Below are 24,003 nucleotides of genomic sequence, written 5' to 3' on the forward strand. Positions count from 1 at the left end.
TTACACTATTTATAACTCAAGATCGGTCGAACTGATTTAGCTGAAAATTAATGGGGAGGTAGCTTAGAACTAGGAGACGGACATAGGAACTTTTTTATCTTGTGTGCATTTTTTTATTCCGCGCGGACGGAGTCGCGGGTAAAAGCTAGTAAAAAATAAAACTGTGATGAAAATATGTTTATTTTGGGTGAATTGAAACACATAATATACTTTGAACTGTTATATACTAACACAACCTTACTATATTCCATGCAATAACACCAATATTTGACAAAACAGCACACTAATTGAAACACTAGCCGTATATTTAAATACTGATTTATAAGATAAGTTTCAAATTTTATTAATTCGCCGCTAGATGGCGTTGTATACAATTTATAATTTTACACAAAATAATTCACATCGGAATTACAATGTGTAAAATCTTAATTATTAAGATAACAGTTATATTATAATTTTATATAAATAATTAAAAATAATATCATATTGCTTTGATAATTGTCAAAAAGAGAAATATTACATTTTGACAAAGAAATTCATCGCACTTTTTTTTAAAGAAAAATTAATATAAAAAAAAATAACGGCATCTCAATTCAATATTACATAACATAACCTTATAATATAAAATTATATATCACTGGAATGTAAAAGAAAAATAAATATCAAGACATAAAAAAGGTACAAATGTACCACAGATTAAAAAGTTATATAAAGACAATAATACTGGCAACTTTTACGAATTTCATGTCAAATAGAAAGAAGTCAAAAAGAGATTTCTATTTAGGCTACTAAAGGCAGTATTATATAGTCCATTTTTTTTTAATTTATAATCCCATAAACATTAACCGTAGAACTCCACTGCGGTAACACTTGTAAGTCGAATTTAATAAAAATAATAAACCTATCTAAAAAAAAATTACCTTCATAGCTCTGTAATCATAGACTTACTAATAATAGACATGTTTGTATGTATGTATGTATTAAACATAAAAAAGTTATAAATACAAATGTCACTGCAATCATATTCTACTAATGAAATAATGTCAAATTTTATATTTAACCACATTAAAAAAAAACATTTGACAATACAATGAAATTGAAAAATCCATAATTTAAATAACGATTTAAGGCTCTACTAGCGTAAGATTTTAACGACACCTTCTTTATAATTATGGGGTTTGACAGAGTTATATGAGATTTTATTATTCGGAGACCTATGACGTCCCTTTTCTGTCCAGCCCTGGGCGGTTGTCCAACGCCCTAACCCAACGCGAGCCCTGCCATCTCCATACAATTAGTTATAGAAATTGACATCACAATTTCATATATACTTAATAACTGTTGAATTATACAGCTGTCTCTATTCAAAGATAATGTAAAGGTGACAAGATTCAATACCAGTGTCAAGTGAAAAATTTAAAATAAAATAAAACAAAGTAATTTAAAAATCACTTTAAAAAATACTTTAAACAGTTATTGCTACTAATCGATATAATTGAGTCAACGGATTCTATATTAGTGTTGTACCCAAGTTATCGATATAAAAATATTTATCGATATATGCAGACATCGATATCGATAAAGTAACCATGGAATTACTGCAGTGACATTTGTATACACATTTCTATCTCTGTCATTCGCAATGACAAAAAAGAGACAGTAATATATAATATAAATGTCACTGTCAAATTTAATGACAACTGTTTTTGACACTATACAGTGTGTCCCTACATTTATATCTCATAATATATAACTTGTCTTAAAACATGTTTGACAACATGTTTATATACAAATGTTCAGACAGTGGAAACCCGCAGCGAGATTTGAATAATTTTTTAACTGTGAATTTCTAAGACCACAATCTCTATATAAAATACTAGCTTTTCCCCGCGACTCCGTCCGCGCGAAATAAAAAATAGAAAACGGGGTAAAATTATTCTATGTCCTTTTCCTGGTCCTAAGCTTCCTGCCCACCAATTTTCAGTCAAATCGATTCAGCCGTTCTTGAGTTATAAATAGTGTAACTAACACGACTTTCTTTTATATATATAGATATAGACTAGCTGTCGCCCGCGACTCCGTCCGCGCGCAGTTAAAAAAAAAAACAAAATGAAAAATAGATGTTGTCCGATTCTCAGACCTACTGAATATGCTCACAAAATTTCATGAGAATCGGTCAAACCGTTTCGGAGGAGTTCAAGTTCGAACTCCGGGACACGAGAATTTTATATATTAGATATAGATATCATCACTCTGTCATTATCTTTGACAAAATAGACATAACAATATATTTTAAATAGAGATTATTGTCTCAGAAACCCACTATTAGTCATGGAAGCGTGTTTAAAGTATTATGAAACACTTTAATAACTGTTAATGTGCGAATATGCTATAAATAACGGCTTTTAACATCTGAAAAAGAAATAATATAATTCAGTAAACAATAAATGCACGTAAACTATTTCATTATCTTTAAATTAATAAAAAAATCTTTCCGGAATACGTCCCTGTAAGCATACTTCACAGCAGCATACTTTACGGTTAGCATACATATACATAGTCAAGAATATCTTGTATACTTCAGATAGATCGGGGCAGAGAGCAGAATATATTTTTTGTTGTAAACAAAATTGAGCTTTGTACGATTGAAACAAGATATTTTAATTTGCACGTCTTTTTATCTATAGCAAGGGTAAAATGAAACCTTGTTTCAGTGGTATAAAGATTAATTTTATTTGCTATAAAAACCTGCTCAACTCTCCACACTGGTCTGTGTGTAAGGAGCCTTACTGACAGACAAGTATACATCGCAGTAGTATACATTGAAATCGGTATACATTACAATGTTATACAGTATAAATTGTCTCGGTTGAGTGAAAATGTCATACTAACAAGCATGAGGTATGCTCATTGTCAAACATACCTCACAGTCAAGCATACCTTGCAGTCAAGCATACCTTGCAGTTAAGCATACCTCACAGTCAAGCATACCTTGCAGTTAAGCATACCTCACAGTCAAGCATACCTTGCAGTTAAGTATACCTCACAGACAAGCATACCTCACAGTCAAGCATACCTCACAGTCAAGCATACCTTGCACTCAAGCATACCTTGCAGTTAAGTATACCTCACAGTCAAGCATAACTTGCAGTTAAGCATACCTTGCAGTTAAGCATACCTTGCAGTTAAGCATACCTCACAGTCAAACATACCTTGCAGTTAAGCATACCTCGCAGTCAAGCATACCTCACAGTGAAGCATACCTTGCAGTGAGCATACAGTTCAGCAGAGGAAGAGATCTGGCAGCGCGTGGTCGTGGTCGCGGCGCAGCTTGGCGCTGGGCGAGCCGCCCGCCAGCAGCGGCTCCTGAGACAGCGACGAGAATATCTCCTGCAGCTTGTCCTGGATCTCGTACTGAAATACAACAATATACAATATTTAATCAAATTCACAATAACACAATAAATTTAAAATCGGCTAAACTCACGCCTAGTTAAGTGTAAGTACTAACTAGTTTCGAGCCCATTGCCACTGGCATTAGACTGTAAATAATAGAATTGTTGGTTACAAAGTATTTCATACAAACCTTTGGCTGTGTAAGATGCAGCAGATAATCAAATGGCGCAGTCCTAAACGTGTTGTTGAGTGAGGCCTTCTTTCGTTCAGCCTCTCGCTTCTCAGCCTCGCTGGGTCCGTTCGCGGCGCGACGTAGCGCCTCCAGACTCACGCTGTCTGACTGCGTCGTATGCTGTCGGAAAGTATACATGTTCAATATACTGTGATGTATGCTGTTTACAAGTATACATGTTCAATATACTGTTATGTATACTGTCGACAAGTATACATGTTCATTAATATATAGATCTACTTCGTCAAGATAACATTTTAAATAACAATACGTTAAAAATATCTAAAATAATTAATATTGTAACATCAAATCTAAAAAAAGGTCTACAATCAACTATAGTATTATACCAATTTGGATAAATCCTGATTGAGATGACGATACAAGTTCGGGTCCATATCTTGACCCCAGTTCCAAAACTCGTTATCTGTGCGCTATATAATAAATATATAAGATAAACGATAAAGTATATAATGTAAACAAGTGATAATTGAATTAACTGATAAAATAATAATAATAATACACTCCAGGAAAGAATATTAATTGACAACTGACTCGGTTGGGGGTGGGGAACCGATAATGGTCGGTGCACTAGGTTTCCTTCCAAATCAATCTGTCTGCAGTCATCTCTGTCACCCCCTTCTTGATCATGTCTCCTTTCATACAATTTATTCATCTATTCCTAGGTCTACCTCTACCTGTGTACTTTCACACTCATACTTAACGTTCTCTGTCACATACGATTCTTCCCTTCTCATAACATGTCCATACCACGTTTACCTTTTCCTTCTCAATTTTTTTTTTGAATACAAAATGAATTGAAAAAATAAAGACGAAATATGTCTAAACAAGTGCTAATACAGTGGAAACACAGTTTGTAATATGCTTAGTGATTTTATAAACTGACAACGTTTAAAAAATTACAATTATTGTAAATATATTTACGTATACGCCGAACTTGAGCATCACAGTGCGCGGATTTCTGTTGTATTTCTCCACAAAAGATCTGTACTCTTCATCGAGCGCGTCACATTGTATATGCTATAGTACAACACTACGATCAGTTTCCACTGTCGAAACATGTACAGAAACATATTGTCATATCAAACTCTCAAAAAAAAAGGAGATGGCAATATATTTTAGTACAAATTTTTACGACAGTGGAAATTTAAATTTAGATTATCCTGACTTGAAGGACCAATTACAGAAACAAAGGAATTTAAAACATAATTTGATGCATTTACTAATAACTAGTTTACTCAGAATTTCCCTAAAAAAAACAGTGACCACATCAAAAAAAAATTGATTTTTTTTTTCATATCGACCTGGTACATTTTTTTTTATTTAAAACGTATAATTTTATGAAAGATGTGGGTAGAAGGTAAAATGTCAGTATGATGTAGGTATTACGTGTTATACTAACTCGTGTGACACCAGGCGAGCTGTTGGCACTGTCAAGCTCGGCAGGACCTGCTGCGATATCCGCCAGGCTGTCTCGACCTTGTGCAGCACCTAAATATATATTACTTATAAATACGAATGTTTAAATGGATGGATGGATGTTTGTTTGAAGTTATCTTAGGTACGGTTCAACGTAACTTGATGAAATTTGTCACAAATGTCTAAAAGAACTTATAGGCTATTACGTTTTTTTTAATTCCGCGTGGACAGACTCGAGGGCGACAGCTAGTAACAAATAAATTAGCTATAAAATCTAGACATCCAGAATATAACTTAGTTTACACTGCTGAGATAATATCCCCTCAAACCTCTCAGTATTTTAGAAAAAAGATAATAAAGATGACTTCATGAACTCACACAGCGCCATCTAGTGATAAAAATAATCACTTCTTTACAAGAACAAAGTACTGTATATATTTTTTAAATTAAAACTATACATTAGAAGCTATTTAAAATATTGAAGCATAGATAAATTTTAATTTCATATTGAATAGTTTTTTTTTTGCTTATTTTCAGAAATCAAATCAATTACGGCAACTATTTAATCGTTTTAATTAATGCTGAAATGTTAACATTTTAAAATAATGTCTTTTTTATATCAAAAAGGGGCAAACGAGCAAACGACTATCTGAATTTGTCAAAATAGCGAGGCGATCGTTGCCCATAGACATCAGTAAATGCAGATGCCTACTTTTAAGCAATGGAGAAGTGGATGGACAAAAAAAAGATATTTCTTCATTCTATGCGTCTTCCGTTTAATCCACTTCCTCCATCCTTTCCTAATAAGAAAAAGGATTAGGAAAGGAGACATGACTTAAATTAGGCCTCCGTACATGCTGTAATATTGTGATTTTAAAATGAACTAGCTTTTACCCGCGACTTCGTCCGCGCGGAATAAAAAAAAATGCACACAAGATAAAGTTCCTATGTCCGTCTCCTAGTTCTAAGCTACCTCCCCATCAATTTTCAGCTAAATCAGTTCAACCTATCTTGAGTTATAAATAGTGTAACTAACACGACTTTCTGACTATATATATAGATATGTATAAAATTCTCGTGTCACAGTTTTCGTTCCCGTACTCCTCCGAAACGACTTGACCCATTCTCATAAAATTTTGTGAGCATATTCAGTAGGTCTGAGAATCGGCCAACATCTATTTTTCACAACCCCCCCCCCCCACATTTTTTATATGCGCGCGGACGGAGTCGCGGGCGACAGCTAGTATATATATAGATATCACGTTGTTCTTGTAGTCGTATACCGACCTGCCTCTACCCAGCTATGTCGGTGTGCAAGTCCTGGTGCTCCACCAGCGCTATACGGCAGTGGTGACTGCAGCCGGCTGCCGTCAATACCACTCGCCTTCACACACTCGCACAACGCCATCTAGTGACCAAACATAACTTAACATATACAAGAGATTGAGAGGGAGATATGTCTTTCTCATTTTCACAAGTACCAGACATAAGCTACAATGACAATAACGAAGAGACAGAGGGATATTCATTTTCTTTCTCTTTTCTTCTACGAGCGGGGGAGAGAGAAGAGAAGAGTTATTCTCCCTCTCTAACTCCTCTAGTGATAAATACATAATCATACAATGAGACATAAATAAACATATTCTCTATTTATCTCTCTCTTTTCTTCACTGTTATTTCCTCCATCTTTCCTCACTCTACTAATTTAAGACTTTAATAAAGACAGTATATGTTTTTATTATTTAAAAAAACAATATTCAACTAACCTGGTCAATCATCAGATATGGCATCTTGGATGGCATTCTCGAGGGTGACAAGTTGTCGTAATCTTCTAGAAGTGGGGGGAGAAGATGTGGCGCCTCCTCACGACGAGCTTCTATAATCTGTAAAAGAAATCGCGTCAAAATGACCATTTACCTAAGACCTATTGACTCTTATAAAGTTATGCTAGCACACAGTCTGTTTAAATTGGTCTATGACGAACCATTTACACAAGACCTGTTGGCTCTTACATAAGTCTTACTGTACATAGTTCTATTATGACTGGTACATTGGAAAAAATGTTTATTTTAAGCGCTGCCATTACACATGGCTACAGTTCTACTAAACCAATTATACAAGACCTATGATCGCCATAAGATTCTTAAAGTATGGGGTTCTTTAAAAACTAGTCAATGTAGAAGGACCATTTGTACAAGAGCTATTGCTAGCTTATTAAAGTCTACTTTCAAAGGGCTTTATTATGACTAGTAGGGCTCCATTGTGAATGGTACCTTGGAAACGTAGTCTTTAAGCGCTGGCAGTACTAACACGTGTGCTGGCAAAGCGCATAGTGACAATGCCACCGCGTGCAGTCGACATTGCTGAGCGGTTGATAACACCGGGTTGTTTAGAGCTGATTGCTGAATACTGAAAGTAATTACAACATTCATGATTATTAAGAGAAGAGAGAGATGGAAAAGAGAGGGAGTATATTTTTTACAGCTGATTGCAGAATACTGAAAGTAATTACCTCATTCATGATTATTAAGAGAAGAAAGAGAGAGAGAGATGGAAAAGAGAGAGAAAGAGATGGAAAAGAGGGAGTATATTTTTTAGAGCTGATTGTTGAATACTGAAATTAATTACATCATTCATGATTATTAAAATTAGGTAAAGAGGGGGTGGAGAGGGAGAGAGGGAGATAGAGAGAGAGGGAGTGTCGTGATGTTACTTTAATATATATTGTTGTCACTCTTTTTTCAAGGAGTACGAAAGGGATGACAATATTTGTTAGTATTTATAGAACTTACGCAAGTATCAATTGCAGCATATCAGGTACGGTCTCTTCAGAAGCCAGTTCAATGCAGAGCAAAGCCAGTGTTGTATATATAGCTTCCACATTCTCTACAGTGTTTGATTCCAGTTGAAGACCTAAAGCATACATTTGACATTTCTATTTCATCTAGATATATCTTATTAATATTATAAATGCGAATGTTTGGATGGATGGATGGATGGATGTTTGATATCCAACTTAAAGCATTGATAATTTTCACTCTGTCTTCTTCTATTGACCTAAGTCAGAATTAATAATAATAGTAATTGATCTTAAAAATAGATAATTTAGCCATGGGGGTCTGAGGTCAGTTCATTTTGGAATAGGGGGTCACTTGTCAAAAATAGTTTGGGCGATCGTTAGCGATTAATAAAAAAAATCCTTATTTCTCTCTTTTCTGAAATGTTTAGACCAATTTTGACTTTTATTGGAAAGTAAAGATAGTATCCTGGAATATAGGTTATTTTTATTTCTCGCTGACGAAGTCGAAGGCAAACACTAGTCTGTAATAAAATTAACAAATTATTAGAAAATCTTACCATCATATAAGGAGCTAAATATAGCATATCCATGTTTGCTGATAAATATCAAATCAGGTCTAGAACATTTCTCCACTGTTAGACCTAGTTCTGCATAATCCACTCTGAAATATTAAAAAAGAAACTAGTTAAATATCATATCGGTTATAACAACATCGAAAGGGTTGACTATTCAGTCGTAATATATCAGTGTTTCCCAAAGTGGGCGATAACGCCACCTTGGAGGCGTTTGAAACCTAGGAGGGGGCGATAAGAGGCCCAAAAATGGGGGCATTGAAATTAATTAAAGTAATGAAATTGTGGTTTTTAAGTTTTAGGGCTGAATAAAAATTAGGGCGCTCTGAAATATAATTGATTTTCAAAGGGGGCGGTGAAAGAAATAAGTTTGACAATCACTGGTTTAGATGGACGGATGGATGGATGTTTGTTTGAAGGTATCTCCGGAACGGCTAAACAGATTTTGATGAAATTTGTCACAGATATAGAACATAGTTTGGAAGAACACATAGGCTACTTATTAAGTTTTTTTTTAATTGCGCGCGAACGAAGTCGCGGGCGACAGCTAGTTTAACATAAAGCATTTGCTTTGAATTTGAATCATTGATTTTGGTCACTATAACCGAATTCTTCAAACCATTGTCGTTTTAAACGGTTTCTATTTTATAAAAGCATATCTAAGATTAACCAAACATCTGTATACATAGAAGTCCATCTATACATCTTATAATAAAAAGTTGCTTTTCGTTTGCAATCGTAAAGCAGTGAAAGCCGACGTGATATACATACGTGGGTAGAGCAAGTAAAGCAGCGTTTCCACGCCTGTCGAGCAGCGTGTGCAGGATACGCTGCAGTAATGCTCGTGTGCAAGGTTCTCCTGCACTCGACAAACGCAGTAACGCCTCGAGGAACGCCGCCGGGAAAGCCTTGCTTAATTCTGTCGTTTTGTATGTAGTTCCAACCTGAAAATATCATAGTTTTTAGTATGTCATCTGACCAGGAAAATAGCAGGAAAATCCTGGTGGAAAACGGCAACAGATAGGGAAAAATGGAGGAGGCCTATACCCAACAGGGGTCATGACTGTTTCTTTTAATCTATATATATAAAAGAAAGTCGTGTTAGTTACACTATTTATAACTCAAGAACGGTCGAACTGATTTAGCTGAAAATTGATGGGGAGGTAGCTTAGAACTAGGAGACGGACATAGGAACTTTTTTTATCTTGTGTGCATTTTTTTTATTCCGCAAGGACGAAGTCGCGGGTAAAAGCTAGTGTTTTATATAGAGATTCCAGTCTCAGAAACCTATAGTTAGTTATCTGACCTTGAGCAGTGATTTAAGCAATATGCTCTGCAGCATCACATCAGGCTTTGCTGGTTTCCCAGCTCTCTGTCCGCTGGGTATCTTGCTCACGATGAACATCATGATGTCTATCTTCTGGTAATCGGGCAAATGATCCGCAAACTCTCCCAATGCATTGATCAGCGCCTCCTGGTATAACTTCTCCTCACTCTCTTTCTATAAGAAAGAAAGAGATACAAATATTATTAATATAAACGCTCTGATATAGTTTTAGCTGGCTCTCTTTTCATAGGAGAGAAAGAGATGGCTATTTCATTCACACTACCGTACCGGTATAGCTTCGTCTCGCTCTAGTTTTGTACGAGAGAAAGAAATAGCAATGTTATTAACATTTTACACACTATAGTGTGTAAAAGTATAGAATATATACGTATAGTGTATAAAATTACACACTATAGTGTGTACTCGCTCTTTTTCCGTTAGTTCCGTTCCGTTAGTGATAGAAAAGAACTATTACCTCAGAATCTCTAGCCACGGACGCTCTTAAGTTGGTTAGTAGATTGTTGATGATTTCCAATACAGATGGACCTGTGAAATACAAGTTGATAAAAAATACAGTGTAAACTCTTTATAACGTTATCCTTTATAATCATAAACTCCCTGTAACGTTGAAGTGAGCCCAACTTGGTTGGTTTGCGTTAAGACCCTCATATTGAAACACTCTTTATAACGATACGCCATTCTCGATTACGAAGAAATGTGTTCATATTTGTAGACAGTAAATATTATCGGTATTATGGTTTATGTTATTTTATCTTGTTAATTTGATTGTTTTTTTGTTCACTCCATATAACGATAACTCTCTATAACGACAAAAAATACTCAGTCCCCTGAGTTTCGTTATCTTTATAAGTCCAGTTCCTCGTTTGCCATCTTTTGCTATAAAAAAAGGAAAGATATCTAACTTACCAACACTATCAGCAGCTGCAATGGCCACAATATTACTGAGTACAGATGCGCGAGCAGCTCTCACTCTCGTACGAGCAGCTCCACCTCCTGATCCAGCATCCAAATGCTGCATTAATGCTTCCACTACGCTATAAGAATACTGCGCCTGGATAATATTATTTTGTATTTATTATTGGTGTTTAAAATTTCATGAGACATTGTAATAAATTAATTAAGAACGGCTTCACTCACGTATAATCTGATGTCGGCACCGACTAGTTTCGGACCCTGACTTAACTCACGTATAATCTGATGTCGGCACCGACTAGTTTCGGACCCTAGCTTAACTCATGTATAATCCGATGTCGGCACCGACTAGTTTCGCACCCTGGGTTAACTCACGTATAATCATCAGATGTCGGCACCGACTAGTTACGGATGTTGATAATGGTCCGAAACTAGTCGGTGCCATCACCGGATACGTAATTAAAGCCGTTCTTAATGTATTCTAGATGTTTTCATGCGGCTCCATCCGCATGAAAATCTATTTATTTTGTTACACAGAAAAACTTCGTTTTATTTTTTACATTCAGCTAAAATTTAAACGTACAAATAACAAAGAATAAGCCATTGTCTGAGAATTATCGTTACCATGGCAACTATCCTTCTTTACTGATTTTGGTTTGCAATTGTTATCCTTTTTAGGTATCATAATATTTTTCAATTTACTCACCCCCTGAGTATAATGACGTGAATATATATAACCTAAAGCGTGTCCTTAGTATATAGATCTTTTAATTACAAAAAGGATTATTCAAAAATATGCCGGAATTGCTGAGATCCTGCGTTACAAGGAAATGTGTTTTTGTATTTTTTTTTATTAAGTATAAAGATGAGATTTTTTTTTATATTATAAAGTGGCAAGTGAGCAAGCAGCGACCTGATTCGCTAAAACAGCGAAGCGACCACTGCCCATAGACAACCGCAATTACAGATGCGTTGTCTACCTTTAAACGACGGAGGAGGAGACGCACAAGAGATTATTTCCCCTTCCTATGCGACCCTTCCTCCGTCAAATACACTGCTCCCACCCATTCTTTCCTTATAAGAAAAGGGTGGGAAATGCATTTTTAAATGCTTTAACTTTACCTGAATAGAGAACATGATAATCTTGAATGTGTGAACAGCGAAGTCGTTCGGCACCCAGAGTTCATGTCGATCAAAATGTCTGGAAAATACACAACTACTTTAATACAAAAAAAAACGCAAAAATTTGCGTAGCTGTTAACTTAAAACCGTTTTTTTTAATTTTTGTTAGTCCGCAAGTCTGCGTTTGTTCCAGATAATCTCCAAAACTGCTGGACCGATTTTGACGGGGCTTTTACTGGTAGATAGCTTATATTTGCAGGAGTAACTTAGACTACTTTTTTATTGAATTGGAGACCAAATGATGGACAAAAGCTAGTATTAACTAAATGCCTGAATTGTGTGTAAACATGAATTTCGCCGAAAATGCTGTATAAGAATATATGTTGTGGGGATGTTTTACAAGTATTACGTCAGTGTAAACCAACTCTAAAGAAATACTGACGTGAGCACAGGTCGCAACACACTACGTATATGGCCGAAGGATGCGCGGCCGACCAGCTCGCGGAGACAGGCCTCCGCCAGTCGCGAGGGGTCCTCCTCCGCACCATCGCGACCATCCGTCTCCATACAAGATACTGTCTCGTATTTCTCCGCTACCTATAAAAATATAGTTTACTAGTTGACGCCCGCGACTCTGTCCGCGCGGAATTTAAAAAAAACTTAATTATAAATCATCATCATTAGCTATACTACGTCCCCACTGAAGTTCTCGGAGCCTACCCCAAGTTAGGGGTGACTAGGCCATAGTCAATGCTGGCCCAGTCCGGGTTGACTTCACTCATATCTTTGAATTTCTTCTCAGATATGTGCAGCATCACGATGGTTTATTTCATCGTAAGAACGTCGGATAAATGTACATTTGTAAATGGAAAATCGAAAAACACATTGGTACATAGCGGGATTCGAACCCAGGACCTGCAGATTGCAAGTCAAGTGCTTAACCCCTGAGACACCGACGGTCTACTAATTATAAGAAACTTTAAACGGATGGATGTTTGTTAGAAAGTATCTCCAGAACGCCATAACGGATCTTAATGAAATTTGGCACATATAACATAGCCTAAAAGAACACATAAGCTACTAAATATGTTTTTACTTAAATCTGCACGGACGGAGTCGCGGGCGACAGCTAGGTGTATAATGCTATTAAAACAAAAATGACAAGTAATTTTTTAAAATATTCGGTAGCGTCAACATAAATAAACACACTTAAGTCAATAACAAATGACTTATATTTAAATATTTACCTGCATGTTGTACAACAGAGACGGTACAATTTTATCCATATGTTGGGCTTCCCAAATGTTCTCTACAAGATCATCGGATACAGTTTTTCTTATCACCCCCTATAAGAAAAATAAAAAAAATAAAAAAGTATCTCCAAATAGTCCTTCTTCTTTTCCTCCGTCAAAACTATTTCCTCGTCCCATTCTTTCCTTTTAAGAAAAGAATGGGAAAGAGTTGATGATGTACCTGCAAACCCTGTATTCCGGCAAGTCGTATCTTATCTCGGATAGGCTTATCGCCGTGGTTGCTGTGGCACATTGCGGAGAACTTTGACACAAAGAAGTCGTACCGCCGGTGATAAGATGGCGTATCCTCTTCTATATTAGCGAAGCGGACGAACTGCGGGAAGATGAGACGAAAAGAGTTACATATCTTAGATTTTGGTAAGACACGTAATACTTTTCAAGGCATAGGGCTGTAGGCTGCTTCATATTTCTGAAGAGATGAAACTTCTTTCGTTGAATAGGTAGTTATATTTTAGGAAAAAAAAATAACTTAACCATTATGATACTTTATAACTTCGTTAAAATCCATAGATTTGGTGCGAGTTCACTTTGACAGATGAAAATCATAGCGGCACTTAAAGTGTTAAAACAACAGTGATACCAACAAAATGTACAATGTTATATTTAACTAGTTATTTTTTTCTGTTTGGTTTGTTCTACAGGTGTTACGGTGGAAACTGCGTGTGATGGTAACTTACGCTCTGTGTTGCCAGTATCTGTAGCTGGGGATCTGTAGATTCTAGAAGCTTCTGCACCATCTTGAGGAAACTCTCTACGAATAGGTTGAGTGTCTGCGAATGGCACGCCAGCAGCAATTGGTCCATCGCTTCCATAGCGATTATTACGAAACTATAACATATATATCTTATTGTCATAATCATACTCATGGTTACTTAAGGTCTTACTTAAGGTAACAGAACGGCTGAAATTTGCCACAGATGTAGAACAGTCTGAAAGAACACATATGCTACTAAAGTTTTTTAAATCCGCGCAGACGGAATTACGGGCGACAGCTAGTTAAGAATACAACTAAATCACTTAAACACCATCCTGGCCTCGTCCTTAGACCTAATCTATAATAGTGTTTATCTGACTGAAATTACGCCCAGAAAGCTTTTAAAACGTTGGCTTCGGCCATAACAACAACATTGATATCTTCAATTACACTACAATCCCTGCTATTAGATGAATCACCGCATTTCTAATGTAATTTTACAAAAACTATATTGTGTACAAAGCTTAAATAAAATAAAATAAATAAATAAAGTAAATTAAAAATAATACCAACATAAAAAATAAATCATTATTTACAAAATGGTATAGACATAGTATAATAAGGTTTTCTTACTAGTAATCATATGGTAACGTCCTTGAAACGTTACTGTTAAATGGTATACACGTTCTATGTGTAAACATAGTTAAGATATTAGTTTAAAGTGGTTCAAGATAAACTTTATCTCGAGTGATTATCGTACGGTTCAATTCTCAAAGTTGACTGCTGATATTTGACATTATAAATAACTAGCTGTCGCCCGCGACTCGGTACGCGCGAATTAAAAAAAGACTTAATAAATAACCCATGTGTTCTTTCAGACTAGGCCAAATTTCATCGAGATCCATGCCATCTATCCATCTAAACATTCGCATCTATATATATACAAAAGAAAGTCGTGTTAGTTACACTATTTATAACTCAAGAACGGCTGAATCGATTTGGTGGGCAGGTAGCTTAGAACCAGGAAACGGACATAGGATTATTTTTACCTCGTTTTCTATTTTTTATTCCGCGCGGACGGAGTCGCGGGTAAAAGCTAGTTTATAATATTAGTAAGATAAATAAAAAGTAAAATATAGTAAAATTAGAAACTAGATGTCATCTGTGAATTCGTTGGTGTTATTTAAAAAAAATACTTAGTAGCCTACTACTAGTAACTGAAGCTATTTCAGACTTTCATCTATCTATGTGCTACATTTCATTTAAATCCTATCAACTGTTCACGAGTTATATAGTAAAAAACATCAATTAACATCTAAAATGATTGCCAAAATCATTGGATCAGTTTCGTGTCTCTAAAAATAATTTACTGTAAACAAAGTTACTTTGCTTTATCAAAGAAGGAAAACCTTTTGTTTTGTTCGAACACGAGTAGGTTAATTGAAATTACTTAAGAACAGACTGTGCATTACACATGTTTATATTAGGTTTCCACTGCCAACAAACGTTAACAAAAACATCGTTATCTCTGTATTTATAAAGGTAGTCAAAGGGTTGACAAGTACAGTTTCCACAGTTGAAATTCAAGTCGAGATATTGATGCCAATCAGAGCATAAGGGCGCATTCTCACTAGACCATAGCGGGAATACAGGAATATATTTACATTCTTTATAATACACTTTACACTTTACGTAATTAGAAATTGTTTTAGTTTAACAATGGTACAAGTATGCGGTGTGAAGACAATAGATTAAAAACATAAATAATACAAATTTCTCCTAAGAACAATATTCTATCTAGCAAAAGAATACACACAGTACTTTATAAGAATTGTAGAGTTATAAACAAAGAGTTAATAGATACGGACTTTCCGTACACTTAATACCAATGTCATTTTAGTAATTTTATCGAGTTTTCTGAATCAGTTGATTATTCATTCTAGTCTAAGATCCCGCTGCAGGATTGGTGTGCTCATCGACTTTTTGTTTAAAACCAAATTTTTATGTCTATTTATAGTTAAGAGAATATATATTTACTAGGGTGCCTATCAAAATTTGGCCGCCATTATTTTTTTTTAAATTTTTTTTTCATTGATTTTTGGTAAAAAATTTCGTTTATTTATTTTTTAAATAAAATAACGTCTACATAACGGTAATTAATATCAAGATTCTAAAAAATCACGGTTGCCGTTGCGCACCTGGCCGCACCTCTTTGCAGCCAGGTGTAAACAGGTATGATTTCGATAAATTTATACGTTTATAACCTATTTTTATTAATTATATGTCAAATTAAAGCTAATTTTTTTCTATTAATTATCATATAAAGTTGCTCAATTAAATCTGGCCGCAAATAAGGGTTACTGGCTGTTAAAGATAATAAATATTTAAGGTAGAGTGAAAGAGAGTTAGCGCGTAACATCATTTGTCAGACGAGGACAGCGATTGCCGGCTGTGCGACGCTTTTAAGCCATTGCGCATGCGTCGAATGTTAGTGTTCTCAACTGAACAGATGCGGCATTTTTATTCTAACATAAAAACCACGCTGTTTTGGAGTTCGTAATAAACAACGTTTTATATTTACATTGTTATTTTAATGTTAATGTTAATTCCTAACTAGACCGTCGATATATCAAATCAATATTAATTTTTTGTTGCAATTTTTAAATTTGTCATTTTGAAAAAAATTACATATTTTTTGGAGTATTTATTATAAGTCGTCTCTATTACTCCCCGGTGGTTGAGAACACTAACATTCGACGCATGCGCAATGGCTTAAAAGCGTCGCACAGCCGGCAATCGCTGTCCTCGTCTGACAAATGATGTTACGCGCTAACTCTCTTTCACTCTACCTTAAATATTTATTATCTTTAACAGCCAGTAACCCTTATTTGCGGTCAGATTTAATTGAGCAACTTTATATGATAATTAATAGAAAAAAATTAGCTTTAATTTGACATATAATTAATAAAAATAGGTTATAAACGTATAAATTTATCGAAGTCATACCTGTTTACACCTGGCTGCAAAGAGGTGCGGCCAGGTGCGCAACGGCAACCGTGATTTTTTAGAATCTTGATATTAATTACCGTTATGTAGACGTTATTTTATTTAAAAAATAAATAAACGAAATTTTTTACCAAAAATCAATTAAAAATAATTTTAAAAAAAATAATGGCGGCCAAATTTTGATAGGCACCCTAGTAAATATATATTCTCTTAACTATAAATAGACATAAAAATTTGGTTTTAAACAAAAAGTCGATGAGCACACCAATCCTGCAGCGGGATCTTAGACTATTTCTACACATTTGGAACGAACGTCTTTATATTTGTTCCCGAATGGAAATAAATTTCGAGGTTATATTATGTTTCTGTTATACACCCCGTAGCTAAAACGTTTCGATTTTAAACTATGAAGTGACATTCGATTCTTCTGCGAATTATTAATTTGATTAGAAGCTTCAAGTTGTGTACTAGGCTTATAATAGTCTCCGACAATTTACATTATAATATTGATGTGCCACTTTAGTTACCGTGGGTTTCCGAGTCGAAAATCTCCATTTAAAACATATTGTTATCTATGTCTTGTCAAAATCAGGGATGATATTATGTTTTACACAGAGATTTTGGTCAGAAACCCACGGTTAACTTATAGTTTATAAAAGTACTATTTACCCATGTCGTCTCCTGTATATATCTCTGGAGGCCTTCTGAAAGAGGTATTCCCCGATCCTGTCCAGCTTTTCCGGGCTGGAGAGGGAGTAGAACGTGAGCTTTTCCATGTTGGATTTGACCAGTCCATCCTGTGGAGAGGCAGGGAAGATGTTGTCCACTAGCCGCTTGTAACGCGGCCTTAGAGCGGAACAACATCCGCAACAACCTGTAAAGTAGTAAACAAATATGTATACAAAATGTAGTATGTTTGAATACGCAGGCCTCAGAAAACCACTTCACGCTTGTCTTCTGTGTGGTCGTGGTATTTTACTAGGCGAGCCAGTCCATTCGTGAAGCAGATGTCGTTGCTGGCGTCTACCTCTCGTCGTTGGTCGTAAAGTATATTTGAAGGGTGTATTTTTTGAAGAGTTTTACGTTATTTTGATCTTGTCATTTTCCAGATGTATTACATAATAGCAGGAATACGCAAAAAGAATACTCGAATAATGTAATGTACAAATTGGTTTAAAATTAAAACTTATAATGCATGGCTTCTCAGACTCAGTGTCTGAAACATTGTAATGAGTAAAATAAAAAAAAATAATGTAAAAAGATACAAATGAATATGCAATAGTATATATCTTAGTTTTCTAATCTGACGTGGAAGAGGAAATCAATTTCCTTTCTTGCAATGATCGTATATTGCTATTTACTAGCGATCGGCCTCGAATTTGCTCCGGCAAAAAAATTCTGATATTTTGTGTTATATATAACTAGAAGCTTTTGCCCGCAACTCCGTACGCGCGGAATTAAAAAAAAACATATTAAGTAGCCTATGTGTTCTTCCAGACTATGTTCTACATCTGTGCCAAATTTCATCAAGATCTGTAGAGTCGTTCCGGAGATACCTTCAAACAAACATCCATCCATCCAAACATTCGCATTTATAATATTAGCGAGATAAGAAGTAAGATGTTACAAAAAGATAATGTAGCATTCTAATTGTGAAAGAAGTGCGCGGAATTAAAAAATAAATCTAGTAATAAATATAGCATATTTCACTCGGGTATAGTTTAGTTTCCCAATAGTAAAAGAATTTTTCAATTCTGTCAATAGTTGCGGACCTTATTGAATACAAACAAACAATCAAATCTTTCCTCTTTATACTATGAAAAAGGACCGCCAATAAAAAAGAAATTGAATTTATACTATGAGTATATATAAATATATTTTTAGAATAGAATAAACGTTTATTGCCACACAAAATAAATTTATGAACTAATAATAAAACACAAAGATTAAGGACTTGGCAAAAGGTGGCCAGCTCAGCTGATACAGAGACGACATCGGCCCTCCCTACGCTGGTTTTCAGCAGGCCCCTTTGCTAGTTGCTAGCTAGTTGCCCCTTGTTTTCTAGATAACATAAAGATAGTTTGTAAATACTGCATTAAATATATATACCCCTAATAAAAGTCGTAATTATAACTACGACAAAAATTAGTCGCAGTAAAATTTTGTACCACTTCTTACAAGGTCGTGACTCTACTAAGAGATAATAGGTCTATTTTAAGGATTCTTGGGAGAGCTTATGTTCAGCATAGTTGTTTATCGGCCACTAAAGGCATAACTTAGTGTTGAATTGGTATAAGAAATTAACACTAATCGACTCTCTTAATAGTCGAGTTGTAATAGAGGCTTTTTCAGAAGAGAAGGCAGAAACGGAGGTGAAAGTTGAAGAAGTAGCTAACGCGTATTTTGCGTGATGGTACTTTTTTATCACCTTTAAACGTCTCTGAATTAAGTTAAAGTATAAATGGATAACTTACATGTCATATAGACAGTTCTGCTTACGATGAAACATGCTCGGTGGGCCACTTTACGCATCGGCATCATTTTCAACTTAAACTTACAACTTTACTTAATCCAAGTATAATCACATAACTTAATCGGATCACTTATTGTTAACAATATTTATAACGCACTATATACTTAAATGCATATTGTTTAATAGTATTTATTTATAAAATACGTCTACTAAAGTTTAAAGAAATTTGAACTTATTTAGGTGCTAGTGTTTTCTTACATTTTAAGATTTTAGGTATAATATTTAATTAGTTATTTGTAATCTCTATTATTACTAAAAAAAAAAAAATTAATGTAGCATTATTATGTTGGAAAAGATTTTTTTTATTTAATTTTCTTTTAACTCAATAACATAATTTGTAACTATATATGTTTTATAAATTATCTTACGTTAAAATGGTATACATATTTATAAATAAATAAAAATACCGATTTTTTCTCTTTACATTAATAAAAAATAACACTCTTCGGTGTGACTGATTCATAAGTTTAAAAAAATCATACGACTATTCCAAAACAAACATACAAACAAGATCGTTTTTTGTATAAATCCTTCATCTAACCGTTTGTCTACCGAAAACAACTATAAAAAAACCATTTTTAAACTGAAAGTAACAGATTTGTATCACTTAATAGTTATACACATTACAAGTTAGTACTTAATAGTTATACACATTATAGTTATACACATCACATTGTACAACAATTATACACATCACTGATTAACATTTCTAACACAATCGGCACGTCCGTCCCGCATCACGTCAGACGCAACTGTGTCACGCTGAACGATAACACGCTGATAACACGCAGCGAACACGTAGTCTCTGTCGTCACTACAGTTTAGACTACTCCATACAAGTATAATTAAAGTTTCAACATTAAGAGTTATTCCGTCGTCGCTAAGTGCGTCCCTTAGTGTATGTCTAGTAATTAGTGACCCTTTAAGTAACCAAAATAAGACTCCTCTAGGTACTATTTAAATTGATACAAGGGTGTCTGATCTGAAGGGGGATGCAAGTAGGAATAAATCTTTACTTTAATTCCAAAAGATAAAATATGCCCTTTTTATGCACGTAACATCAACAAAGATTATTTTTCTTTAGATAAATACATTTAATTTCAAATACAACCGTATATGTGCCTTTCATGAAACAATTATTTAAAAACCAAAAATTAATGAATATAAAATTAAATACACTAGAATTACGTATAAAATAAAGTCACTTTAAATTCACAATATCCGTCAAAAGCAATGAACTTTGGAGGCGAGCAGCGGGTGGCGTTGCTAAATATAAACTAACCAGCCCGGCTGAAATAGAAGCTGGAAAGGGCGAAACCCATCCCCGTGTACATAGGCCGCAAGCACACGGGTAACAGAAGCGATGCGGAACGAAAGCGAAACCAATGCCTCTTATTTTAATAGTGTCTATTACGATCAGAAGGTGACAGCCATCCATGCGTCCATACGTAATTTCAGATGATATGCTTTAACATTAATCTACCATTGATTTGCCTCGTTAGCGACAAATTTATCAGCTTAGCTCACAACACGCAATCGAATATAATGTGGAACAAACCAAAGTCCCTTTTTCGCTTCGTTTTCATGGCTACGCTTCGCTTTTGGCAGTGTGCTACAGATATAAAACCCTCCTGGTTGACTGATAAATTAAGTATTCAAAGTTTATATTAGTTACTGATTCTATGTAAAAGTATATTATATTTGATACATATATGCATTCATACAAAACCTATGGGAAGCAAGGAGGATATATCCTTATTATTTAAAACAAAAAATGAGATAAATGAAGCATAAATACTTTTTAAAATCCACCTTTATGTAAGATATAAACTTTTTAAATACTACATGTTTGTCAAATTATTTGTTAGCATGCAGCTTTATTTGACTGTCTACATATTTGGATATCATCTCTATATCATTTTTAGAACAAGAATTTGAAATAAAACTAACTGTTAATTCTAAGATTGTGTATTTATGAAATTACACTAATTTAAAAGATATATATTTAATGTTTGCGCTTCTCATCCCTGCTGTCTCGTCCATCCCGACTCGACTTAGCACGGTCATAATCATCATACTTCCTTGACATCACTCGACTCCTCTTGTCGTCCATTCTTCTTTCGCGGGAACGATCCAGTTCTCTATCCCTTGAACGTGACTTATGCCGTTTACTCGAGTAATCTCGTTTACGATCATAAGGTGATCGGGACCGTCGTTCTCTTTTCTTATGACCGCTACTGTGATATTTGGATAATGGTGGAGTTTTTGGGGACTTTTCTTTCTTAATGTCCCGTTTACTTTCTTTAGAAGTAGATGCAGCTGGAGAGTCTGCCTTCTTTTCCTCTGCCTTCGCTTCTCTGTCTTTCTGTGCCTGTATATGTTTGTTCGCTTGATAGATTTTCTTTAAAGCATCCACTTTGCTCTCCAATTCTTCGGGATTGACTTTAGGTCTCTTGTAAAGTTGTAAAATTCTTAAAGAGACTTCTCTAATATCTTCTTCAGGTACTTTGAATAGTAGAAACCAGTGAGGATTATTGGGTAATGGCAGTCCAATTTTACGGGCTGTCAGATATATGCAAGCACAGGCAATGGTTTCTGGTGGGAATCTCATGAATACATCAGTTCGGAGGGCATCATTCATGTAGTTCCAGGCTAACTGCATGAGTTGTCTGTTCTTCTCATATTGTAGTAGTTGGAGATAAACAACAATAAGTTTGTGTGGATGTTTCACATGTACACAGAAGCCCAATTCTTTAAGTATTCGTCTCTCGGCTTTAATTACTTGATTCTTCAGTTCTATGTAATTTTGATCAACTATCAGGGGAGATATGGTTTTTTGTGCTCTCACTTGTTTTATATGATGGAACACATTAATCACATCACGTATTCTACATGGTTTCTCTTCGACTTTTGAAGCCAAATAAATACTTCCCATAGCTGTAGTTTCCATTGGATATCGCACAAAAGATTTCGAGTAATAGAACCTTTGTAAGTACATTTGACCAGTAGCCATCGCTACTTGGGGCAATTTAAGTAATATACCTGCAGTTTGAATCATTTCACAACCTAAAATTCGTAGGTCAGTTTCGGTTTCAATGTCAAGTCCATCAACTTGTGATGGCGTCTGTTTAAAAATTGATTCTGGTAAAAGACAGTTGTGGAGGGTGAGCACAATCTTGCCATAGGTCTTCTGAGGCTTCGTTGCTGTTCCATTATTATTTTTTGTTTGATTTTGCACTGTTGTAGTGGACATGTTGGTTTCGGTTATATTTGTAAGTTTATTACAAAATTATGTAATAACATCAATTATAATGATATTCAAATGTTAATGTGCACTTCATATTATATTTACCAAATAGTTATGGCAAAACTACACGACACAAATCTCAAAAACGCTATCGACGAACGAAAATGACAGCAGAGAAAGCCAAGATGGCGCATCAAATCTTCACAGATGTCAAGTTGTTTTAGGTATTTGCTACTCGAGTGTGAATAAAAAATTACTGGAAACATGACTTACCATGCGCCATTATCTAAATTAACTATAAACTCGATAAAATTATAACAACAGCACTATTTAACTAAAATTAGGCGTTGATTTTGAATGAGTCACACAAATCAACAATTTTAATTTGTTTTTGACATAAGTGCGTTCGGTTTTTGCTAAAATTGTTTCAATGGTGAGAAATGATTGCAACTAACATCTTTTTTTTAACTTCAGTAATTAACGTTAGAAATAGCACTGATATATTTTTATAATACATTTTTATCTATACAATAAAATATTATTTTCATTGTACCAAAAATTTTAGTGAAGATCAATAGACATGAACCCCTTTAATTGTAAAATAGGATGAAACAGAACGAAAACCAAAAGCGGGAAACTTAAAAGAGAATCTTATCGATCAATAAAACTAAACAATGGATATGGTAATAAAAATGAAATGAAACTCATAATCATCAAATTAATTATTGTTCTGAATAAAATCTTACATAATATTTACTTACATCCTGGATCCGTGCATTTCTGAACAAATGAATCCAAAAAATCATGACCTTCTCCCGCTTCAAAACAACATTTCACAATAGACATTTTTAAAACAAGTACTTAAGAAGTAGGAAAAATATAGAAAATTTTAACGTAGGTAAATAACTCTCCTTTTGTAAATTTTTAATAAAAATATTTTTAACAAAACAACCCTCTTAAAGCAACTATGTTTAATTCACAGATATCACATTTAATAATTGATCCACACTAAAAATAATTACATTACCAACACACGCATCACATTTAAATAAAAGTACCTAAAAATACATACTTTAAACATTGAAACTTTTTAACATTTTATAAAATAATATTGCTTAAATTTGTACCCAAAGATTCTCAAAATAAAAACACGGATTTTATAATAAGGTCAACAATGTCACATTTCGCACTTTCATTTTTATTTTGTCGAGATTATTGAATACGCAAAATGTCAATGCGGTCACAGCAAGCTGTTAGGTACAACACGACTAAATTTAAAAATAGTAAATATGTACTAGTTAACTCTAAAATTGTTTCATTTTAACTTTGCAGTATCATGCGCGAGTGGATCGCGCGTGGCAAAATTAACTGGATGCGATAACATGTTCTGG

At 34.6% G+C, this 24,003-nt stretch overlaps 2 protein-coding genes across 4 annotated transcripts; both read right to left on the reverse strand.

Annotated features, from left to right (window-relative positions):
- Positions 1-2,264: 2,264 nt before the first annotated feature.
- On the reverse strand, positions 2,265-23,473 carry LOC106708183 (protein EFR3 homolog cmp44E). Of its 3 annotated transcripts, none has more exons than XM_045684455.1 (20): positions 23,374-23,473; positions 17,502-17,706; positions 13,810-13,960; positions 13,293-13,445; positions 13,067-13,165; positions 12,262-12,416; positions 11,820-11,898; positions 10,692-10,836; positions 10,240-10,310; positions 9,744-9,938; positions 9,209-9,381; positions 8,423-8,526; positions 7,858-7,978; positions 7,339-7,474; positions 6,832-6,948; positions 6,353-6,473; positions 5,049-5,137; positions 3,587-3,748; positions 3,264-3,414; positions 2,265-2,412 (listed from the first exon to the last, which is right to left on the reverse strand). In XM_045684455.1, the coding sequence occupies exons 1-19, from the start codon at positions 23,456-23,458 to the stop codon at positions 3,283-3,285; spliced, it is 2,493 nt and encodes an 830-aa protein (XP_045540411.1). In that variant the 5' UTR covers positions 23,459-23,473; the 3' UTR covers positions 2,265-2,412; positions 3,264-3,282. The 3 variants fall into 3 exon arrangements, with proteins under 3 accessions (XP_045540411.1, XP_045540413.1, XP_045540412.1); XM_045684457.1 differs by lacking the exon at positions 23,374-23,473 and adding an exon at positions 22,886-23,007; XM_045684456.1 differs by lacking the exon at positions 23,374-23,473 and adding an exon at positions 19,307-19,523.
- On the reverse strand, positions 21,330-22,830 carry LOC106708198 (cyclin-L1). Its single transcript, XM_014499675.2, has one exon. It carries the CDS (start codon positions 22,616-22,618, stop codon positions 21,371-21,373), a length of 1,248 nt encoding a protein of 415 aa, XP_014355161.1. The 5' UTR covers positions 22,619-22,830; the 3' UTR covers positions 21,330-21,370.
- Positions 23,474-24,003: the final 530 nt, after the last annotated feature.

Source organism: Papilio machaon, chromosome 26, assembly GCF_912999745.1.
Source record: "Papilio machaon chromosome 26, ilPapMach1.1, whole genome shotgun sequence".
In the NCBI taxonomy this organism is placed as follows: domain Eukaryota; kingdom Metazoa; phylum Arthropoda; class Insecta; order Lepidoptera; family Papilionidae; genus Papilio; species Papilio machaon.

Bases quoted from the DNA above. Each gene is read 5' to 3' on its own strand.
- LOC106708198 (XM_014499675.2), bottom strand. From the start codon at position 22,618: ATGTCCACTACAACAGTGCAAAATCAAACAAAAAATAATAATGGAACA.
- LOC106708183 (XM_045684455.1), bottom strand. From the start codon at position 23,458: ATGTCTATTGTGAAATGTTGTTTTGAAGCGGGAGAAGGTCATGATTTT. The intron at 3,749-5,048 runs GTTAGTATAACA...ACTTTCCGACAG, and splicing joins GCTCGCCTGGTGTCACACGA to CATACGACGCAGTCAGACAG. The intron at 3,415-3,586 runs GTTTGTATGAAA...GTTGTATTTCAG, and splicing joins TGCATCTTACACAGCCAAAG to TACGAGATCCAGGACAAGCT.